The sequence below is a fragment of the Pituophis catenifer genome, unplaced genomic scaffold, assembly GCF_029215685.1.
Source record: "Pituophis catenifer annectens isolate HBS135680 unplaced genomic scaffold, rPitCat1.0.hap2 SCAF_17, whole genome shotgun sequence".
In the NCBI taxonomy this organism is placed as follows: Eukaryota; Metazoa; Chordata; class Lepidosauria; order Squamata; family Colubridae; genus Pituophis; species Pituophis catenifer.
In genome coordinates, this window is record NW_027256897.1 from 11,981,609 (window position 1) to 11,996,861 (window position 15,253).

At 47.0% G+C, this 15,253-nt stretch overlaps 1 protein-coding gene and 1 pseudogene across 1 annotated transcript; one reads left to right on the forward strand and one right to left on the reverse strand.

The window, feature by feature from the left end:
* Positions 1–15,253, forward strand: part of LOC139325875 (uncharacterized) — a 181,465-nt pseudogene that overhangs the window by 37,844 nt on the left and 128,368 nt on the right.
* LOC139325842 (zinc finger protein 502-like) lies at positions 1,695–2,759 on the reverse strand. Its single transcript, XM_070955884.1, has one exon. The coding sequence runs from the start codon at positions 2,220–2,222 to the stop codon at positions 1,695–1,697; it is 528 nt and encodes a 175-aa protein (XP_070811985.1). The 5' UTR covers positions 2,223–2,759.

Below are 15,253 nucleotides of genomic sequence, written 5' to 3' on the forward strand. Positions count from 1 at the left end.
ATAAGTCACTTGTCAGTGATTTCTGTTCTCTGAAACAAACTCTGGATTATTAAGATATCGGCATTAGTAAGGGGGCCAAGTTGCTTATATGAAACAAAATAAAACCCCAATTTTCTGGAATTTTTTTTTTTATCCATCAAACTCTGGTTCCTAACATGAAACACACCAGTTTCCTTCTTCTATCCTAGAAGTGTAAGAACCACCTATTAAGCAGACTCTTAAGACTATTTTCATGTGCTGGTTTCAGGCTAAACTTCAGCTGCCTTGACTCGCAACTAATTTTACTTCTGAACAGTTCCCACAAAGTAAGTCCACTGTCAGCAGCTGAAGCCTCAAACCCTAAAGAACCGAATGCTTACATTTTCCCATCTACGCCGGAGAAGATGGAATCCAGTTATCAGCAATCACGTAGTGGTGGTTACACCCCAAGCTTTTCACTATCACGACTCCAGGATGAGAAGCCACCTTGGAAATAGTTTTACAGATCGTGTCATGCATAGCTGAAAGAGAAGCCAGGATCCTCTCGGGTGGTGCTCTGGGATATCCAAGGGCAGGAAATTTGGGACACGTACCCATTTATTTAGGTAGGACTCCTTTTATTAAACTTGGAGAGCAGCCCAACTGCTAATGACGCTGGGTGGCTTACAAAAGGGAAAAATAAAAGAGGAAAAATACATGGGGAAAACTCTTATTATATTAAAAATGAAGCCCCCCTGTGGCTCAAGGAACAGCCTAACCCCCCTCCCACCAGCCTAGGAGCATGTATGGAAGGAGGGTCAAGAGCCTTATTTTCAAGGGAAGAATGAACCCAGGAGAGAAATTTCCAGGTGCATGGAAAGAACTGTGGGCAAAATGGAAATTGGTAAGTTTCTCCACAAGGTTCCAGTAGCAACCCCTGAATCTCAAGATCCAAATGTTTCTTCTAAAATCATAGTCTTCTGTAGATAACAGAAAAGCAACCTGAGATTTATTACTTAAGAACACGTACTCATCACCTTCGCTGATATTTTCCCCTCTTTTCTGCAGTGTATAAATATACCTATTGGTCTGCAGCGGAGTCTCCCACTATTCTTTTGCAGGACAGCCACTGTGGTACATACCGTTCAATAAACACAGCAGTGAGCCTGGATTGGGACCAATATACCTCTATAGAATGCGTCCAAAATAGAGGACCCATATATTCCTTTGGGATCGAAATTTGGAAAGGTTTAGCGCTGCAGTGCTCCTCTGCAGCTGCAGTGAAAGTAGGATAGTTTCCAACACTTACAGAAAGCTTCTCGCCAGCTACCGGGAAACACTATGGGGAGGTATATAAGCCTAAATACAGTTGCTATTTTAGTGACACCATATCCATCACATGATTATATGAAATCTACCAGTGGAACAGCTTGCCTTCCAAAAATTGTAGGTGCTTTATCACTGGAGGCTTTTAAGAATAGACTGGACAGCCACTTCTTTCAAATTGCAGTATTCTCCTGTTTTAGCAGGGGGTTGGACTAGAAGACCTCCAAAGTCCCTTCCGTTATCATTTTTGTGTTTCTTTACATGTACATTGAGAGCTGCTGCACCGGAGACAAATTCCACATTTGGCTAAACAAATTATTCAATTCAATTCCTCAGACATACATCGTAACTAAACGTCTTTCCACGCTCAGCCACATTTGTAGTTTTCCCCCCATGTGGATCGTTTGATGTTAATGAAGGTCTCCATCCTCGGTAAAGCTGTTTCCACACTCAAGGCATTTATATGGTTTTTCTCTTCTGTGGATTTTTTTATGTGAATAAAGGTTTCTCTTTGAAGACAAACTCTGGCCACAGTCCAGGCATTTATGTGGTTTCTCTCCTGTGTGGAATCTTTGATGTGTATAAAGGTTTCCTCTGTGATTGAATGTCTTTCCATACATCAGGGATTTATCTGGTTCCTCTAATGAATGGATTCTTTGATGTGTATGAACATGTTCGCTCCTATTGAAGCTCTTTCCACATTCCAGGCATTTATGAGGTTTCTCTCTTGTGTGGATTCTTTGATGTGTATAAAGGTCTCCCCTCTGACTGAAGCTCTTTCCACATTCCAGGCATTTATATGGTTTTTCTCCTGAGTGGATTCTTTGATGTTTATAAAGGTTTCCCCTCCTATTGAAGCTATTCCCACACTCCAGGCATTTATAAGGTTTCTCTCCTGAGTGAATCATTTGATGTTGATTGAGGTATCCAATCAACATTTTTAGATTCTTAGATGGTTTACAAGATGTCCATTTCTTTTGAAAGATTTTTCACATTCTGGGCATTCAAATTTCTTTTCTCCCAAGTGGATCCTTACATGCCTTTGAAAATGTCCATTTGTTTTTAAGGATTTCTCACATTCCGGGCACTGATAACTTTTTTTTCTCTCTCCTGGATTCTTTGGAGATTCCTGAGTCTTCCAAAGGACTCTCCTCCCTCCGGGCATTTATTCAGTTTCTCTCTCCAGTGGGCCCTTTCATGTCTATAAAGGTTTCCCAAATGCCTGAAGCTCTTTCCACACTCCAGGCATTTATGAGGTTTCTCTCCGGAATGGATTTTTAGATGGCTTTGAAGAAGGCCATTTGTTCTGAAGGATTTTTCACATTCTGGGCATTTGTATTTCTTCTCTCCTGTGTGGGTGTTTATATGCCTTTGAAGATGTCCATTTCTTGTGAAGGATGTTTCACATTCCGGGCACTGATATTCCTTTCCTCCCTTCTGGGAAGGGAGGAACTCCCGAGTCTTCTGAAGGAGCTTCCGCCCTCCAGGCCCGTCTCAGGGTCTCCGCCTGTTTCCTCCTCCTCGCATTGCCCTCCAGGCAGCGGCCTTTCCCGGGGTCCCCCTGGGCTCATCCCTTCTGCAGCCCTGGAGCCCCCTGGCCTTTCCCCGCCGTCTCAAGGTAGGGCTCCTCCGCGTGGCCCGCTCTCCTCCTCCTCTCGGGTGATGCTTCCTTCCTTCCTCCGCCGGGCTCCTCCATCCTCCTGCAGAAGAGAAAGAGAGGTGGGTCACGGCTCCATCCGCTTCCCCACACGGGAATAGAATAGGAGTCGGAAGGGACCTTGGAGGTCTCCTTGATTAGTTTCCACCCATTGCTTCTTGTCCTGCCCCCCTCAGGTGCTTTGGAGAATTGCTTGACTCCCTCTTCTTTGGGGCAGCCCCTGAGATATCGGAAGACTACTATCCTGTCTCCCCTAGTCCTGCTTTTCATCAGACTAGACATACCCAGTTCCTGCAACCGTTCGACATACGTTTTAGCCTCCAGTCCCCTCATCCTCTCTGTTGCTCTTCTCTGCACTCTTTCCAGAGTCTCAGCATCTTTTTTACATCATGGCGACCAAAACTGGATCCATTATTCCAAGTGTGGCCTTTCCAAGGCCTTATAAAGTGGTGTCAACACTTTGCGTGATCTTGATTCTCTCCCTCTGTTGATGCAGCCCAGAACTGTGTTGGCCTTTTTGGCAGCTGCTGCAGACGGCTGGCTCCTATTTAAGCGATTGTCCACTAGGACTCCAAGATCCCCCTCACAGTCACCACTGTTGAGTGAGCTGCCACCTATACTCTCCCTGTGCATTTTGTTTTCCTTCCCTAAATGTGGAACCTCCTTTTTTTCTTTCAACCTTCAATTTCATTTTCTTAGATGGCACCTAATCCTCCCCGGGGAGGGGGGGGGGGCAGCTCTTGCGGACCCGAAAGAGACCCTCCCAGACTGCGACTCCCAGCATCCCCTGCGCCAAACCTCCATCATCCGGGCTCCTCTTATCGCCGATACAGGGAGTTCCTTCCTTGCCCGCTTGGTTTCCGGAAGTGGAGGTTTCGCGCCCTTTTTGCCAGAAGCTCCTCCTCTTCCTTCGGAGGGACCTCCCCCCAGGAGTCTTCCTGCCTATCGCCGCCCTCCGCAGGCCAACCAATCAGCATCCACCTTCCCTCAAAGAACCAGAGTGCGCCTGCGCGTTGCCCAGGGTTGTTATGGTTCCATGTGGAGGTGGGCCGCTTAAATTTTGCGGTCCGTTCAGCTTTCCCCCCTTCCCCTCATCCAGGCAAGCGGAGGTTGCGGGTCCCTTCTGCGGTTGCGACTTTCCCCCCCCCACACCATCGGAGGTCTATCCATAAGCAAGGTGCGGGGGAGGGGGGGCACCCTTCCTTTGGAGGGACCGCCCCAAGGAGTCCTCCAGCCAATCGCCGCCGTCCCCCAGAGCGACCAATCGGCGTCCTCCATTTTCAGTCACCGAGAGTGCGCCTGCGCGGTGCCGACTGTCTGTTCTCGTGCGGAGGTGAGGCTGGGGGGGGATTTTCCCTTTGATCTTTGGGGTCCCGTCTTCTCCCGTCCCTGCCTCCGCCCCCCCCCCATTCAGGCAGGCCGAGGTTGGGGGGCCCCCCTGGGTCTCTGACTCTCCCACCCTTCCCCCAACCGGGGTCTCTCCCTAGGCAAGGCGGGGGGGTGGAAATATGGGGGGGCCACCCAGGCAGGCGGGGCTGAGGGGTCTCCCCTTCCTCCTGGGGGGCTCCAGCCAGGCTCCTCCGTGGCCTCCAAGCAGCGACACCCACCCCTCAAGCTCCCTCCCCCCTTCCTCCCCCCCAAAAGACCCCTTTGCAAATCTGCAGGAGGGGGAGAAATCCCCCCAGGACACCCCCCCATTAATATGTGGGCCTCTCAGCCTTTGCTGACCCCCCTCAAAGGTAAACCTTTCTCTCCGTTGCCCTCTGGAGGTTGGGGGCCCCCGCTGGGTCTCTGGCTTTCCCCCCCATCCAGGGCCCCTCCCTGGGGAAGGTGGGGGGTGGAGATCTAGTAGAGGGACACTCAGGCAGTCGAGAGCTAAAGGGGCCACAATTTGACATCGTTTTAATGTTCTTTTTGTTTTGCACCAAAGACCTGAGGGGATCTGATGCTGGAGCCCAGTGAGGTTCTCAAGCTGTTTTTAGAGGTATGTAGTTCCCTTCTCAGCTAACACAATAAGAACAACCGAGCTGGAAGAGACCTTGGAGGTCTTCTAGTCTGACCCCCTGTTCATGCAGGAGGCCTCATCCCAAAGGTGCTTTTTCAAGAGGCAACTTGACTTCATTTGCTTTTCTTTGAAGATGTTTCACTTCTCATCCAAGAAGCTTCTTCAGTTCTTCAGAACCAAAGAAGCTTCTGGGATGAAAAGCAAAACACCTTCAAATGAAAAAACCAAAAAGTCTAGTTGCCTCCTAACCAAAGCACCTTTGGGACAATCCTGACCTGGATGACGGAGAATCTCTACAGACTTTTACCGATGCAATTGGGCTGAACCCCCTTTGCATGGTGTGGGGGTGTGAATGGATTTCCAGAGGGAAAAATTGCAGACTGCAAGAACCATTCGCACCACTCGGGTGACCCTGAGGAGACAGATAAACCTCCAGGGGCTTCAGCCACCCTCTCAAATTTTGGGGATTGAGTGGAAATGTGAGTTGGAAACAGTTGTGGGCAGCTGGACAGCTTTTCTACCAAAATGGGCTAGTTTTGCTGAATTATTGCAGGAAAGATTTTGACCTCTGGGTTCCAATTTGGGGGCTATTTTGGATTATTTTTAAAGCACTGTAGAGATAGTCCTTGACCTACAACTATTTGCTTAGTGACTTAGTAAAGTTAGAGCAGCACTGAAAAAAGCGGCCTTGACCAGTTTTCACACTTACGACTGACCAGTTTTCTCACGACTGTTCCAGCATCCATGTGATCAAAATCCAGGCGTTTAGCCACTGGCATATATTTATGACGGCTGCGCTGTCCCAGGGTCACATCATCAGTATTGATATCTTTCACATCTGGTGTCCCACAAAGTCATTGGAGGATTCACATAACAACTTCACAACTGTAGGATATGAACTGCCAATTATGGCAAAAAATGGGGTCCAGCAACTGTCAAGAACAGAAATTTTTGTCTCAATTCTGATTGTAGATCTAATTAGTACTACCTGTACAGTCTGGGGGCAATATATCCATCCATCATGAACGATAACCGCAAAATACATCCCAGAGACAGTAAGAGGATTAAGTCAGCCAGGCCCTCCCCCCCAGCTGCCTTGCCAGCCCCTCCACAGACCCCCACACACACACATACACACACACATGGATTCGTCTTCTCCTTTCTCATCCCTCCTCCTTTCTGAAGGGCCCCTTTGGAAAAGTACAGCAGATGGGGGAAATCTCCTCCAATACTGACCCCTGTTTGGATTTTTCAATTTTTTTTGAGCCCTTGGAAATCTGATGCTCCAGTTGACACACATATATATTTTCCTCCTACACCCCCTCCCCCTTTGGAGGGGGCCCCTGCTGCTGCTGCTGCCCAGGCCAGTGTGCCCTGCGATGTAGCCCTCCACCCACGGACTGGCACCTTTTAAATGACTAACTTAAAATGACATATTAGCCCTTTTAACATGGCAGTCTATACCTCTTTTTTAAGGTTAAGAATGCTTGTTTTTTCCTTCTTGACGAAGGCTCCTTATTTGGTATGTGAGAACTTGCTTTTTCAGCAACTACACAACAGAGTATTCCGAATTTCTCTAAATACATCTGCCACTTTCAGGAAAGACACAAACCCAGCTGGGAAAGACTGACACAAAAATTGGTCACGTGTGGAATTTTATCCAGAATCAATGTTTTCTGTTTGCGCTTCACAAGCACTCAATGTATTTTATGGTTTCATCATTTCTTTACTGACTTCTGTGAGGAAATTCACCAGCAGGAACCATTGGCAGGAGGTTCTCCTCCTTAGCTCCTCTTTAACTGAAGATGGTCTCCTTTTGTGCATGAATTCCTAGTTCTTCTACCTAGGAACAAGAATTGTCCTGAATCAAACGGAGGCCATAAAAATGCTTCTTAAAAACACATTTGCGAGTTGTAGGATCTTATTTATTAGAATCCTGGATTTATTGACTTCCTGTTTGCTGCTAAAGACTTCCTGTTTGCTGCTGGCCGCCGCCAGACGTTCCTTTGGGATCGTCAGCTTCCACTGCCTGTCAGAGCCGCCTTCACAACGGAACGGCGGCTCGAAAAAACTCCGTTTCCATGAGGAAACGGAGATAGAGCCGGCAGGGGTGGGTAGAACTCTCTGCAGAGTCCCAAAAGTTTTTCTTTTTCTTTTGGGACGGACTGTACCAGATAAATTGCCTTTGGATTTATCGGACACCCCAGCTGGATTATCTACAAATTTGAGAGAAGTGCCATCTGATTTTAATGTGATGACTTATCAAGGCAAGGACAAGCATGGAAACCAATTAGGGGATATACAAGGGATAAAAAAGAAACATGAGACACAAAAACAAAATCAACAAGACCAATCTACAAAGCAGAATGAAAACCGACCAGTTGACACACAATCTGTAGAAAGGAAACCAGGATGGAAGTCAAACCCACAAAAAGAAAACAAAAAAAAAAAAGAAATAGGTTGTATAAAAATAGAAATTTCTAACTCAAGCAACAGTGAAGCCAGTGACTTTAAAATATGAATGATTATGTGAAAACATAGAGGAGGCGACATATTGGTCAATATCATCCTGAGGATAGTGGCAGATCTCTGCATTGCCGTAATTTTGGGACGTGGAAAGAGCCTCAAACTGATGGATTTGAATTATCCACTTTGAAATTTCTTTTTGTGTTGATAAATATATTATAATTATCTTGAATCATAAGGCAAGAGAATCATGCTGGGGCATGCAGAAGATCCGGTTGTTACCCACTACGATGATGGAAATCAATAATCCTGATGAAACCCACAATTATTATTATATGGAATATAATTATAATGTCACTCGGGTGGTTGTTTTTACTTTTATACATATAAGAAGATATTTACTACTGATGGGGGCAGATATGATTGAAGATCTTGAATAAACTGTTGCATCAGCAAGCTATGTTACCCTATTATGGATGTTGGTTTTAACAATCCAGTGGAAAGACCTCAAAGAAGATATTATATGGACTATAAATTTAAAGTTATTGTCTTTTCTTTTTTTTTTATTTAGATATAATGGAATATATATATATATATATATATTTTTAAGTAGTGTGGGCAGTGAATTAAAGATATTAAGAATTGTTGTGTATGGTAAATTTGCAGGACAGTGGGTGAATAAGCTAGCTACAGACTGATTAGTTTAAGAAAAGGGATTTTTAAGTGATACATTTAGGGGAGTGGAGGAAATGGATAGAGTGGAATAAATGTTAAATTAGATTTTATGGGGAGGCCGCTTTGAAATGTTATAGTAATATATATAGAAGATTAAATATTAAAGTAGGATTTATCGTATAGTTTTAAAGTGGAAGGTGGTTTTGAATTGTTGTAATAATATATAGATATAAAACACTATTATGCTAAATTAGAAGTTATTTTATAATAGTTATAGTATAATGTTTTTTTTTTCTTCTTTTCTGAAATGTATGGATAAAGGGGGATGTTATAATATTTATAATATTTTTAGTAAGTAAAGGTCAGTATTTTGAGGAGGGAGTAAGTAATCTGTTATGAATTAGGGTTTTTTTGTTACGAAGAAGTCACGGGGGGATGGGTGGGGAGGGGGGGGTTAGGGAGGGGGAGGGGGAGGGGGGGAAAAAAGGGGGGGAAATTTGTATTTGAAAACTTTTTCAATAAAAAAAAAAAAAAGAATCCTGGATTTATTTTTACAAATCGGGGGGATATTTTCCTTTGTTTCCAACAAAATAAAAGAATATTTATAGCTCAGGGTTGAAATGAGGGGTCTTCTTAGCTCCCTGAGGCCCCCACACCCTTCAAGCAACTATGATGTTACCTAGTAAGTAATGAAACGTGCAACGCACCCTCCTCCTCTCTTCCCCCAACAACAACCCTGTGAGGTGGGCTGCACCGAAAGAGGGGCTTGAACTCCGGGTCTCTTGCTTTCCACCCTGGTGCCTTAATCCATGGACCAAACTGGGTCCCCTTTATATTCTGCTATAAGGTCACAGCCCCAGAAGAGCCCCTGATCTCCGCCTGCCTCAATACAGAGCTGTGGGTAGGGGGTTGGGGGGGGAGACTGGATCCCAAATTTCAAGGGAAGCGGCTTGAATCGGCGAAAGAGGAGACCGGATGTTGCAGTTTGGCGCAGGGAATGTTGGGAGTCACAGTCTGTGGGGATCTATTTCGGGTCCGCAAGAGGTAGGGTCCTGGGCCTGGGCCTCCCCTGCAGGAGGACGGAAGATGGCAGCGGATGCAGGAAAGAGGTGCCGGCCAAGAGAAGGAGAGCGGGTCCCGCAGAGCAGCCCTGCCCGGTCTCAGCGCGGCTTCCCCTTGAGACGGCGGGGAAAGGCCGGGGTGCTCCAGAGCTGCAAGAGGGAGGAGCCCGGGAAAGGCGGCTGCCTGGTGGGCGATGCGGGGAGGAGGAAACGGGTTGAGACCCCGAGACGGGCCTGGAAGGCGGAGGCCACACCTCCACCGGTAACCATAACAACTATCGACACCACACAGGCACCATCTGGCTGGTTGGAGGAAGAAGGACGCTGATTGGTCTCTGTGGGGCGGGTGTCGATTGGCAGGAAGACTACTTGGGGCGGTCCCTCCGAAGGAAGCGGTGGAGCTTATAGAGAAAAAAGGGCATGAAGCTTCCATTTCCAGAAACAAAACGGGCAATGAGGGAAGCTGCCTGAATCGGTGACAGAGAAGCCGGGATTATGGAGGTTGGGCACAGGGAATGCTGGGAGTTGAAGTCCATGAGGATCTCTCCGGAGAAGGCAGGCCCGGGAGCCCAAGGCCTAGTCTGGGGGGTTGGGCGGGGAGGGAGACAGGAGGCTGGGAGGGAGCCCGTGTCCACCTGAAGCATCCCCGGGAGGCCTGTGGGAGGTGGGGACTTCGGTCTGGGCCTCACCTGCAGGGAAGGGGATGCAGCTGTGACCCTGTTCTCTTTCTGCCCTGCAGGAGGACAGAGGATGGCGGCGGATACAGGAAAGAGGGGCCGCCCGAGAGGAGGAGGAGGAGAGCGGGCCCCGCGGAGCAAATGCATTGGTTACAATTGATGCTCCCCAACTTTGGATTCTTTTGCCTTTTGAACATCTCAGAAAGATTGGAAAAACCTCTCAAGAAACGCCAAAGTCCCCAGTGTGTTTTCAATCCTCTCTAGTCTGGTCTCTTTGCTGCCGCCCAGAACTGTCCCGAACTGCAGACCAAGACCCCAGAAAAGGTTGAGAAGGGAGACCCCGATAACCCCACGGTCCTAGACCTGGACCAGATCGAGGAAGCCTTTGCCCAATGGGTGGGGCCCAAAAGCCTCAATGGGAACCAGTCCAGGCCATCTGCACAACTCAGTGAACCCAGCTGGCTGTGTTTTTAGGGTGCCTTTCCCCCCCAAAAAAACCTATGAGGGAGCCTCCCACCGTCGGGAGGAAAAGGGCCCTTCATGCAATCTGTATCTTGAGCCAAAGGATCCGGGCTCTTGGTGGAGGAGAAACCCATCACTTGTGGTCATGGGAACCCAACTGCAGCAGTTCAGAAACCCTGGCAACTACGGTGAAGGGCTGGCTCTGCTTCCCTGTCTCCATCCCGTCCATCGAATGGCCAGCTTGATGAACGGAAGGGCCGAGGTGGGGGATTGTTCACCTTGCTGGTTGAGAATATCCCAAATTGTCTCCTCAGCAAAAGCATCTTTGATTTCATCCTACAAAGCCTCCAGTGGTAGAGAACGTGCCCTGAGGGTTCAAAGGGTCCCAAATCCCCCTTTCTGGGCATAGCCACACCCGGAAAGCCTTTCTTCTCAGAGTCCGTGGGCAGTGAGGGAGGCGTGGCGGCTGCTGGGGCAAACAGACCCACCCTTTGCTTCATGCCACAGAAAGGGTCTCCGTGCCGCGAGGCCAAAGCCCCACTCCGCTTCTCTGCTGCAGAGGGGAAGGTCAGCTGGTGGAGAAGGCCAGGCCCTTCCCTTCCTCCAGGCTGGGGCAGAGCAGAAGAAGAAAAGCTGTTGCAGGGATCACCTTGGCTGCTATACTTGAAGGTATCGGTAATTTATTGTTTTTGAAGTGTGTCTCTTGTGATTTGTGGGAAGGGCAGGTGGGGAAAGGAAGCAAAGAGTTTGAATTCTTTCCCTTCCCTCTGAGAAGTCAAAGAGCTGCCAAATTCATTCAAAAGTACAGAGATCTTGGAGTAGAGAGAGAAAATAAAGCTGTTGAATAAACTGTTTGTGAGCCAAGTTCTTTGGAAATTATTTTCTCAACCCTCCGGGACTAATGCAGGTGTAGGAAGGAAACGCAGGGAGAATAAAAAAAGGAGGAGATGCCTACACATCAACATCCAAAGTATGAAGAATAAACAGAGGGAACCTGACGTCCCAGAACACGATAGCAAAGATGAGATTGCTGCCGTTACTGGTGGGATGAAACCCAGGAGGATTTAAATTTTTCAAAACACCTAATAAAAAGAGGTGGAGGTGGAGTTGCACTTAAACAGCTGCACCTTTGTAGAAATGCAAAAAGTAAAAAATGAAGAAAACCTCCTTGAATGCATTTGGGTTAATATGAAAGGAAAACAGAATGAGGTTGCCATCGGTGTATACGACGGACTGCCCAATCAGAGGAACTAGATCAGGGGCGTCAAACTGAAGGGTGCTTGGATCTGGCCCATGGGGAACAGATCAGACTGGCCCATAATGACTCTGCCAGCGAAAACAGAGCTCGGGAGGGAAGCGTGTAGCCCTACCAGGCCCTGTTTTCAGCTGCAACGGCCGCCCGCACTCCTCCGTCAGCAAAAACGTGGCCTCCACCCCACCCAGCTCCATTTTCACCGGCAGAGGATTAGAAAAAGAAACTAAAAGCAAAAGAAATGTTTCTCCTTTTGCATTTGAGCATCCAAGAAGGGACAGGAAAGCGGAAAGGCAAAGAAGGAAAGACGAGAAGGGAGGAAGGAAGGAAAAAGAAGAAAAGGGAAGGGAAGGCAGGAGGAAGGAAGGAAGATTATGAGGGAGGGAGGGTCTGAGAGAAATCCTGTCATAGCACTTGGCCACCTCAGGTGCCCACAAGAAGAGTGAAGATGAGAATATTTTTATCCTAAATGCTTTAACTTTTTTACAAGTCCACCAAATATGGAAATAGGTAGAATCAACACAATCACATCTCCAACATTTGGGTTGTAGGTTTGGGTACATACAAGCTAACTTTTTGGGATCCAAATGCCATCTATAAAACATTTTATAAAAATTTTCTCTCAAATTTTGAGCTTGTGTAAATATGGTGGATTATCCAAAATATCCTTAAAAAAAATAAAGTTTACAGTTGTTTTTGTTAGGTATAATTACAGATTGTATGGCTATAGAGACTAATTTGATTTTGAACCTAAGAACTGCAGCAAGACTCTTGGTGGCACAGTACTGGAAGAAGGAAGATTTACCTACTATTCAAGAATGGACATTAAAAGAAGTAAATTTAGCAGAAATGGCGAAAATTTCAGCATATCTAAAGGACCATTCAAATGAGATATATATGTTAGAATGGAGAAGATGGATTGATTATATTCAAGGCAAATATCGGACTAAAAAAATTCAAATACCTTATGAATGATCAAAGAGATTTTATAAAGTTCTTAAATTTAGTTTAGTAAAAGGGGAGTTAAAAGTTCAAGAGGAGGCTATAGATAATTAGCTTATGTTAGCTTATGATTGTCAAATGTTATACCCTGTATTTTGCTCTGGGAAGTGGGGTGGGGGGGGTGGGAGGGGAGGGGGAGGGTTGGAAGGGGAAATGTTTGTAAAACTTTTCAATAAAAAAAAAAGAAGAGTGAAGATGAGCTGGCCACGCCTACCCAGGGATTCCCCCCCCAGGTCAAACATAACCCTGATGCAGCCCTGAAGGAAATAAGAGTGTGACACCACTGAGCTAGATGCACCTTTTGCTAAGCATTTAGCTGATGAACAGAAAGCAGAGGAATGGGGGACTTTCCCTATCCTGGCAACTGGGGAACACCCAGTCTCTGCACCTAGTGGGAGGACCAAACAGGTCCCCAATGAGTCTTATTTGTTTAAAACGTTCTTATAACTGCCCATCTTTCAGTCAACTCTGTGCAGCTCCCAAAAGGGTGTTTTTAAAAGTATCCAACACATTAAAACATAAAATAAAAACCATCAAAGAAAAACCTGGGGCCAATCCATGCCACCTTCTCTTTGTCTGACCTCCCAGCGCCTGGGGAAAAGCCAGGGGTTTTAAGGCTAAAAGGGTGGGGGGTTTTTAAGAATATGGCTCATATCTCACAAAGCTTCCTTGGCCTTAGAGAGTCCCTTGTAGGGGTTTCTGCTGGAAGACAAGGGGACCATTCAGGGAATCCAACTGAGAGCTTCAGATGCTTGGGGATGGTCTTAATAGGTCCCCACATTTGGGAAATCCACATAGATTATATCAAACAACGGCAGGGAGAAGCTCCTTTGCACCCCCAACAATAAAGTTCAAATTAGCAATAGATTCAGCCACAGCACACTTGCTTCAATGAGGATCTGAGTGGGAGGAGCATTCAAAGGCAATTTATTAGAATATTGTAGCAAAGAGATTTCCCTCAATGAAAAGAGGGAATCCAGGACACAAAGAGGGGCTGATTCAAACTCAGGGTCTCTGAAGGTCCCAGAATAGACCCAACTGGTTGCCCTTCATGTGCTCATATAAGGCTTCAACCCCTGACCTCCACCGGTCTCAATACGGGGAGGGGAGACCGGACCCCAAAGTACAAAGCAAGCCCCCCCACCCCCTGTCCCACCTCCGCCCCGGACCGTAATCACTTGCCGAACTGCGCAGGCGCCATGTGCCTTGTTGCAGGAAGGACGCTGATTGGTCGCGCTTGGGATGTCGGCAATGGGCAAATGGACTCCGAGGGGCGGATCCTACAAAGGAAAATGCGGAACTAGTGGAGAGGAAAGGGCGTGAAGCCTCCACTTCTGGAAACAAAAAAGGCAATGAGGGAAGCTGCATGAATCGGCAAAAGAGGAGGCCGTTTGATGCAGGTTTGGCGCAGGGGATGCTGGGAATTGTAGTCCGGGAGGGTCTCTTTCGGGTCCGCATGGGGGGGCTTGGACCTGGGCCTCCCCTGCAGGGAAGGGGACACAGCCGTAACCCTCTTCTCTTTCTCCCCTGCAGGAGGACGGAGGATGGCGGCGGATGCAGGAAAGAGGCGCTGCCCGAGAGGAGGAGGAGGAGGAGAGCGGGCCCCACGGAGCAGCCCTGCCCGGTCCTGGCACGGCTTCCCCTGGAGATGGCAGGGAAAGGCCGGGAGGCTCTGGGACTACAGGAGGGAGGAGCCCAGGGGGAGCCCATGAAAGGCGGCTGCGTGGAGGGCGATGCAGGGAGGAGGAAACGGGCGGAGACCCCGAGATGGGCCTGTAGGGTGAAGGCTCCTTCAGAAGACCCCCAAAGCCCCGAAGGATCCAGGAGGAAGCAAAGGAACATCAGTGCCCAGAATGTTGTAAAACCTTCAAAAGAAAAGGAAATCTTCAAAGCCACCTAATTATGCACACAGGAGAGAAACCTCATAAGTGCCTGGAGTGTGGAAAGAGCTTCAGTCAGAGGGGACATCTTTATAGACATCAAAGGATCCACACAGGAGAAAAATCTCATAAATGCCTTGAGTGTGGAAAGAGATTCAGTCAGAGGGGAAATCTTTATATACATCAAAGGATCATCACAGGAGAAAAACCTCATAAATGCCTTGAGTGTGGAAAGAGCTTCAGTCAGAGGGGAAATCTTTATATACATCAAAGGATCATCACAGGAGAAAAATCTCATAAATGCCTTGAGTGTGGAAAGAGATTCAGTCAGAGGGGAAATCTTTATATACATCAAAGGATCATCACAGGAGAAAAACCTCATAAATGCCTTGAGTGTGGAAAGAGCTTCAGTCAGAGGGGAGATCTTTATACACATCAAAGAATCCACACAGGAGAGAAACCTCATAAATGTCTGGAGTGTGGAAAGAGCTATACTGGGCGTAGCGGCCTCCATCGACACCAAAGAATTCACGTGGGAGAAAAATTATAAACACACCAGAGTGTGAGAAGATCTTCAGTCACGGTGTATCTTGGGAATTGAATTGTATATTTAATTTGGCTAAGTGTGAATAGAAACCCTAGGAATTCACCTAGTGCATATTCATGATCATTATAATAATTCCAATAAGAGGAATTATTGCTCTTTACTCCGAATGAGTAAAGAAGACAATAAGAGTAAATCCATCCACTGCCAAATAAAGGACTTTCTCAGGCTGAATAATAAAGGATTTTTTCAATTGTACATGCTAGATGTTTCAACTGGTCTAAATTG